This window comes from Cannabis sativa, chromosome X, assembly GCF_029168945.1.
Source record: "Cannabis sativa cultivar Pink pepper isolate KNU-18-1 chromosome X, ASM2916894v1, whole genome shotgun sequence".
NCBI classification, from domain to species: Eukaryota; Viridiplantae; Streptophyta; class Magnoliopsida; order Rosales; family Cannabaceae; genus Cannabis; species Cannabis sativa.
The window spans coordinates 22,132,706-22,141,610 of NC_083610.1; the positions used below are offsets into that span (position 1 = coordinate 22,132,706).

The 8,905-nt window shown below is 30.7% G+C and overlaps 1 protein-coding gene across 2 annotated transcripts; it reads right to left on the reverse strand.

Moving 5' to 3' along the window:
- Positions 1 to 3,850: 3,850 nt before the first annotated feature.
- Positions 3,851 to 7,921, reverse strand: LOC115702725 (beta-1,4-xylosyltransferase IRX14). 2 transcript variants are annotated; one of them, XM_030630153.2, is made up of 3 exons: positions 6,795 to 7,921; positions 6,086 to 6,652; positions 3,851 to 4,520 (listed from the first exon to the last, which is right to left on the reverse strand). In XM_030630153.2, exons 1-3 carry the CDS (start codon positions 7,550 to 7,552, stop codon positions 4,271 to 4,273), a joined length of 1,575 nt encoding a protein of 524 aa, XP_030486013.1. In that variant the 5' UTR covers positions 7,553 to 7,921; the 3' UTR covers positions 3,851 to 4,270. The 2 variants fall into 2 exon arrangements, with proteins under 2 accessions (XP_030486013.1, XP_060962907.1); XM_061106924.1 differs by having other exon boundaries at positions 4,452 to 5,378; positions 6,067 to 6,652; positions 6,795 to 7,919.
- Between the last annotated feature and the right edge of the window lie 984 nt (positions 7,922 to 8,905).

Here is an 8,905-nt window from a genome sequence, read left to right on the forward strand (position 1 = left end):
TCAAAGTAACAAATTTAAGAATAGAGAATAATCATACTGCGTCACATTGAGACCATAAAGATAGACACTTTAATGCTCTGTCAAATTAAATAAATTAATAATAAAGATGATGCCAGATTTTCAGACTATCCATAACAAAAGGATTTTTAAGAGTGTCTCGTATAATACTTCTCGAAATGATATAAGGCTTGACCTTTTTGAAGATTAGCTTGTCGTAAATGGTGATATTTGTGTGATGAGAATTCTTGAGGTAGTTACTGATGATTTAATTAAAATATGATGAGATATAAGACACCTGTAAATTATAATTGACACGTAGATACTGAAATTGTCAAAATGACTAAAAAAAGTAAAAAAAGAATCTCCGTGTATTGCTATGAGACACTCAGGGTACTTGGTTACACGATGAAATATTGTTGTATAATTAGTTAGCAATTTTTTATAATATTTATTAAAATAAACTAAGTAAGATTCGATATTAAGTTACACTAATAGCGATATTACTACACATTATACTACAGGTCTCACTTAACATTTCTCGATAATAAAAAGATTCTTTTCTTCTCATTTTCATTGGACTTGAATATTATTGGTTGGTAGTTTTGAATGATACTCTCTAGTCTCTACCGTTTTCTTTCTCTATCCCATTAAACGGCTTGATTCATAACTAAGTAATTCTACTACTTTTTTTTCACTATTCTATTATGTACAAATACAACTATGAGTCAGCATAGATTGTTATATTATTGACCAAAATAAAAAAAGAAAGATAAAATCAGTCTAATTTGCACAACGAAAAACCGACTCCATATATATTTAGCCTTTTTATAACCAAATTCAACTTTTTCCAAACATTATTCAACCATCAATTTCCAAAACATTATACATGCATACTTTTACCATACTCCAAAATTTCCAACTGTATATATAAAAGAAAAAATAGGAATTATTATTATTATTAGGGTAAATACCATTTTGGACCCTGTGTTTTGCAAAAGTTATAGATTGTACCTTGTATTTTGTTAAATGACAAAATGGACCTTATATTTTCTAAAATAGTAAAAATAGGACCCTGAGCTTAATTTTTGACAACTTTTTTTTTAAACAACCAACTTGAAGATAATACTTAATACGAAGAGATACAAAAAATGTAAACAGTTTTGTCATAGCACTTTTAGATCGGATTATAATTAAACTTTATTTTGACAAAAAATCAATTCATGGTCTTATTTGTACTATTTTAGAAAATACAGGATCCATTTTGTCATTTAACAAAACACAGGGTCCAATTGGTAACTTTTGTAAAACAGAGGGTCCAAAATAATATTTACCCTTATTATTATTAGTAGTAAAATTGTTATATGAAAGTGACTCGTTATATAAGATATTAGGGTCCTTTTCAAATATATATATATACTAGTAAAAAGTTACGTGCGAGACACGTATACTAAATTTTATGCTAGGTATTTTCTATTATATTAAAAGGTATTACACTTAAAAATGTTTATCTCATCTTGGTTCAACCCAACTTTATGTTGTTCCCATAGGATTGTGTGTTAGATATGAGCTTAGAAGAATAGTATTCGTTAGAATGGGTAACAGCAATGGCGGTGCTGATGTGAGTTTTATCTTCTGGGAAAAATCTAGCTACTCCGATATTACAATTACACCTAGCCTTTCAAAATGAGCATCATAAAAAATTCAAGGATTATAAATTGAAAATGATATCTTGTTACTTTTGGTGTGCCCAACAAACTCTCTAACCGATGACATTATATTTCGCATATCCCAAAGTTGTTTAAAAGTAAAGCAATATAGCAAGGGAATAGAAGACTTACTCAAATAAATAATTACTTGAGCAACAAAGGATAACTCGCTAATAGAACACTGAATATTACACCCAAATCAACAAAAAGTGAGGAATCGCAACAGAGAGGCCATGAAACACAGCATAGAAGCTGAAAGATCAAAGAGAATAGATGAGGCAATAATTCAATAGAAATATAGGGTTTGAGGGTTTGAGATTTAGAAAAAGAAATTATAAATGATTATCCTAAATAATCACGATTAGTTGCTCATCCTCTTGGGGTTAGTTATTTTATTGAGAATTTTCAGAGATTGTGTTTCCGGTTAGGTTTATACGATTAAAATTTAAAAGTAATATTAATTTATTTAAAAATTAATATTAAAATACATCTTCATAAAAAAAATTATTATTTTTGAATAGAAAATTATTTTAAAAAAAAGTTACCTATAAATTTCTCATAAACCCGATTAAAATTTAAAAGTAATATTAATTTATTTAAAAATTAATATTAAAATACATCTTAATAAAAAAAAATTATTATTTTTGAATAGAAAATTATTTTAAAAAAAAGTTACCCATAAATTTCTCATAAACTAAGAATTTAGTTATATAGTCACATTTTATATAGAATAGATATATATATATATATAAGATATTAGGGATGTGTTTAACCAAATTATAAGAAAGCTATATTGGCAAACTTGTTCTGAATATTGAATTTGTTAATCGAAATAAAAATGTTATCTATATCCAAATTACTTCTGGCCATATTTATTTATTTATTTTTGTTGGTGCATCTTAACACTTTTTTTTTTAATTTCATTTTAACCCCCCAATGTGCACATATATCCATGTATTTTTCTTATATTTAAATTCAATTCATATTTTAATTATTTTAAACAAAATATCTACATTAATTTAGAATAAAAAAGGCTCGAATTTCAAGTTTCGGTTGGAACTCGACTTAAAAGTAGTCCAAATTCCGAAGCATGATGATCTCTCAGTCTTTCTCTCTGCTCCAACTTGTTTGGGAAACCCAAACAAAATCAAACCACACACACTCTGAAACAATTATATCCACTTCCACATTACGGCCGCCCAAACTTCTCACCTCCATACCATTCAATTATTATTCAATATATGTATATGGGGATTTGATTTTGTTCTGTTATTATACTTTTACAGATTGTAATCCGTGACGTACGGTAACCATCAGATGAGAGAGTTATTTAATCTGACGGTGAGACTGATCTAGGAGTAATTAGGATTAAAAAGTAGAAACGTACTCTGACACTCATTTAATGTACTCTGAGACCCCTCTAATGTATCACAGAATACATTCCGTGAAAGTACATCACAGATAAAATCATATCTTATATATATATATATAAAATTAAAGTGTTAAAATATGTCATTTTATCGCGTTTGTATCACATTTTATGTGATTTGTTTTTATATTTCGTATTAAAAATAATTTTCTCAACTTTAATATGTAAAAAATTGTATTATATTTATGTTGACCTACTTTGACTTATTTTATTATTATACAATAATATTATTATTTATTATTTATTTTAATTTATTTAAAAAGTTGTATTAAACAAGTCGTGTCGTGTCGACCCGCGTTTAATTTCTTAACCTTAACCCATAAAATTCATATTGTGTCTGTGTGCTATGTTAAATTCCGTTTTGCCGCCCCTTGATCTTTAAAATAATGATAAAAAGTGCTACTTCCAAAGCCAAATGGGTTCAGAAATGGTGGTAAAAAGAAGAAGCCTTCAAAAAATCACAGCCCACCGTTTTATGGGCAAGTTGCACAGTTGCTTTTGGCTCTTTTTGATTTTGAGTCAGTGAGTGAGTGAGCTCACTTAATTGGGTCCAATTTTGTAACGTCAGAATTCAATCCATAACAAAGTTTAGAAACATGGGTTATGACACAATGACAGTGACAATGTTATCCAAAATCAAATCCAATGAATGGTGGGACATTTTTATTATTACAAACTCTATAATTTTCTTTTTCCTATCTTAGAAGAAAGAATCTTTGTGTGTGTTTTTTTTTCCATTTCTTAAATCATATGTATAGATTTCGAATACAAATTCCTACAAAGGCATTAGAAAGAACATAGCAATAGCAAAGACTTTTGTTCATTCATTCACAATGCCTCTCTTCTTCATCATCATATGAGGCCATAAAATCAATCACCCAACGAAAAAATATATATATTATATATAAAAGAAAGAAGAAAAGGTAAAAAAAAAAAAGAGGAAAAAATTGTGAAACTTTGGTGAAAATGGATATTGACTTGGCCATTTTATGATTAAGGAGGTGGTTTGGTTACTCTTCTGATCAAATAAAGCAGGTCTTGGGCTTTCTCTGCTTCAATGTCGAAGATATTGACGATTTTTCAAATTCACAAACTTTGGGGGACTGAGTGTGTGCGACGATGATGGTGGATTTGATCAGTTTTGTTCATTATTATGTCTTGAAAATACTTGTGTAGAGTCTACTACTGTTCTCGGGTCGTGCTTTCTCTTACTACTGCGTCGTTTTGATCTGGGCGATCGAGTCTTTGTTGAGGAGGAGTGTTTTGCTGCCTGTTGTTGGTTCCGCATTGCAAGATTTTCGGTGGAAGGAAGCTCGGGAGGGGCATCGGGCCATGGTGTTCTTTTGGAGGGTACAGTCACTTCCAAAGGAGGATCAATTATCCATCTGTCATAACAATATTACAATGTTATCATCATGAATAGTTTCTTAAGAAAAAAAAACTAAACATAGCTGAAAATGTTGAAGTGATCTAATAAATTTGTGTATGTTTGATATGAATACACACAAGATTAGATAATTTAACTCAATTATAAGCTTTATTTTTTCTATCAAAAAATAAAATATGGCAGACTAACAAAAAAATCCAATGCTAAGAAAAAAAGCATGTTGGGTCTTTGAAACAATTCAAATAGTTTTGATAATAAAAAGTTTAGTCTGTTTTACCGAGAAGGTCTACCGTTCAAGTCCGTATAAACCTATAAAATAGAATATTTTTAATATATACAATTACGAAAACTTATAATTAAAAGGGGATTCTTGATTAGTTTATCAATTCTTCTATTTATTCTGTTCTTGTGTAACAATCTATTTTATCTATTCTTCCTTTTTCAAGAGACTTCATTGTTAATTTTTCATTTGAAACGAGGAACTACTGATTCTAAACATTAATATATAATACGACCATTATTAAAAAAAATGCGTATTAACACCCTGTATTATAGCACCTAAAATATATGAGTATAATCTCAAATTTACCATCCAGCCCCCAACAATAACTAAAATAACAAAAACCCCAAGTAGTTTTACTTATATTGGTTCCAACAGGAATTTTACAAGTGAATAGTTTGTTTATATAACGAGATTCACGTGATCTATCAAATATAGATTTTTCAGAACCAGTATCTAATCGACCCACCTTTATAGCTCATTGGTTTTTTTCTTTGAGCTTTAATTTTAGTTAATTAAGTTTATGAAAAGGACACTTACACCTGGAATATTAATGGAATGAGTGGTAGTTTCATTCTGAGGTGAGTAATTAAGCAAAATAAACACAGTAACCAACTCAAACAATCAGATGAAAACAAGATAATTGACCATAAGTTATGATGACTAAGTATTAGTTCTTAAAACTTAAGTGTTCCTATTCGTGTCTTGATGACAAGCATAATCTAAGAACTACCATGATGGACTACCTAAAACAGCCATAAATAAAATTTGCCAATAAAGTTATAAGAAAATATTGAAAATTTATTAGCCTCGTGATTCAAAGTCCAAACAGCATGAAAATTCCTCCTTTACTTTAAACCACTTAATAAACAAGGCTACTAAGAGTTGGTCTTTTTCCATTAGTTCCTAACTTCCTAACTCATAATTAGTTTCCCTAGAGATCAGTTTATTAAGACACTTTTGGTGGCAGTTTCTAACTAATAAGTTTCCATTTGCAACATGATAAACATCTTTCACTTTATAGACCATTTTTAGAAGTCAATATAATGCTGAAATATTTTGCCACTACCCTTGTAATAGACAAAGTATAATACTTTTATCACTAGAAATCTCAACAAATAATAAATGCTATCAATGTTGACACTCAATTAATGAAGTTAAATCATCTCTAATAACCACTTTCTTTGTTGTTGCTAACTAATATGCCAATAATAAACTAACTAAATGCAGTAAATTACCAGCACTAAATTTTCTAAAAGGATACTTATAGATAGAAGACTTGCCTGGAAGGAAATTTGCTATCAAACCGAGCTTCAACACGAAGCCACCAAAGCAAAACCTGGCGTCCACAGCTTCCAAGCGGCTCAACCATGGAAGGGTCCTTCAACAAGAATAAGGGACTCTCTAAATCCTCACCAACTCCATCCAATGTATCTAGATCCCTAACCCATTCCGGCTTATCTTCAGCATCCTTCCAAAGCATCTTGGAATTCAACACAAATCCAGCCCATTCAAGCTTCCTGGGAAGCACCGCTGCCCGATCATCAATGTAAATTGCCTTCTTTCCCGAATGTGGCAACGAATTAAAGGTGTGCCAACCAATTAACTTATTGGATGAGTTACAAGCAGGACCCTGAACAGGCATTGGCAAGTTTTGCTCATCTTCCTTCTTCTGTTTTGAAGATACCAATGATTCACTTGACTCTGTATCGCCCGAATGAGCAAGAATTCCAACTGAAAGAGCACCAAACCATTTCACGTTCTGGATCTCATCAAAGAGTTCCATACTATGCATATTACTGTCATCAGCAAACATCACAATCCCATCTAGCTTCTGGTCTCTTACAGTTCTGTTTAATCATCAAAATCAATTTCAATTTACACACTACAGAAGTAACCTAAACGTTAAAGAGTTCATTTTTGTTGCTTCAATTAGATCAAACATCACAAATGTACCTCAATTTTGGGAAAGAAAACGATGAACTTACTAACCTCAATGCACGAAGTCTCATTCGAGCCTCCAATCGATGACGACCTTCCCAAGAATTCGGCATCCGCTGCTCAAATCCAACGTGAATGGTCCTAAGCCCTGACTTGTCAAGAATCGAAGCAGTCTCATTGCTAGCTCCACCAGCCTCAACCACGATCCAAACGACTTCATAAGGGACAAGCATCAACGAGTGCATCAATCCAGTCATATGAAGAGCCTGAAACGTCCTCACATAAGTAGGAGTCACAACAATGACAGTTTTAGGGTTCTTGACACCAAATTGACGCCTCTGTTCCCTCTGAACCGTATCAATAATCTGATGAGCCTTCATAACCTCAGTCGGATTCGGATGCGGCCAAGGTCTGATTCGGATCCCGTGTCGTCCAACCACAACACGACTAGCAGAAGTACCACCTGTAAGAACACTCCTATTCATCGGAAATTCATCATCACCAGAAGGATTCGAACGTCTTAGCAAATCGAAGGGACCACCACCGAGCTCAGAAGTAGACCGAAACGGCACAGGATAAAGACCATTAGTAGAAGAAGAAGAAGTTGAAAAGAGAAAGAAGAAAACCAAACGAGAAAAACGAAATCCAAGAACGAGACTTATTAAGCAACAAAGTCCATGTAACACAAGCCAAAAGATCGCCGCCGGTGACCTAATCGAACCGTCCGATGACGAATCCAACGGCGCAGATCCTCTAAAACTGCTGTTCCTTCGATTCATGTAGCTCTGGTGCAAAGCCGAGAGCTTCATTCCCTCTTCTTCTTGTTCTTGTTCTCTCTCTAAAACCTACTACTAGAGAGAGAGAAAAAGTAAGAGAAATCAAATGAATTAGTAGTTGGAGAGAAGAATAGGAATCAATGTGTGGTATTTGTTGAGTGTTGCTTCGAAATTGAATAATGGTTTTTTTTGGAACCAAATTTCTGGTATGCGACTGTGAGAGGAAAAAGGGTTTGAAGAAGATGATGATGATGATGATGGTGATGGGTTAATCTGAGATTACTTTAAGTTTAAGATTTGATTAATATCAACTAATCCGTAATTAGTGATTTACTTAAGTTAAGTGTTCATGTAAGAAATCAGAAAGAAACACACAGAACATTGGCCCATTATTTTAGGGACCCTAATTTTGGGCTTCTTTTTATGTCTTAAAAGAGGGAAAAAATCTATTCAATATTATTTTTTTTTTGTCTTAAAACACTTTTATTTTGTAAGTATTATAATTTATAAATAGAGTAATTTAAGCATTAATATTTTAAATAAATGTAAAGTTATTATTTAAGTGATATAATTAAATTAATTTATTTTAAAAAAAAAATAAAAATTTATTGTCACGTGATAATTTTTTTAAACTTAAATATTTATGTCACAAATTACTCTTTATAAATATATATTATTATTAATTTTTTATATTATTTATGTACAAAATTATTCTCCAAAATATTAAAATGATTTATTAATGTGGCATGAATTATATGTATAATTAGATTCTAAATAGTATAATAACTTTTAAAAATTCGAACATTAATTCTAAAATTACAGATACATTGTCCCATATTTTATTGTTAGAAAATTATTTTTGTAATTATTTTTCTTTGGACTCTCCAATCACAATAAATTAATTCATGAGCAGTTTTGTATTGGGAAATTATTTGTAATAATAAAAAAATGCAACTAAATAAGTAAACTTGCAATTATTTTCAAAGTTCAAAAGGAAATTTTTACCAAAAAAAAAAATAATAATTTAGGAGATAAAATTTCAGGAGCTGAAAATTCAATTTCTTTATTTTTAATTGCGTTGATTAATACTTAATTAAATAAATTTAGGCTATTTTTTATTAAATAAATAAAAGGTAAAAAGAAAGAAATAAAGGTCAACCAGTGGTTGATGGAGTGAGACCTAAGATGGTGTGTGACAGAGACGCGCCACCTGGCATTGGAAATTTGGCTATTATATTACCTAAAACGGTGCGTTTTGTATAAGAAAAAAACACTATTATATTATTCTATACCCAAAATTGAGTTTATGGTTATGATATGTAAAGTTAAAGCCAATTATATTTGCCATTCATTTTAGGCTGTTTAATTTATTATTTTATTTTGTTT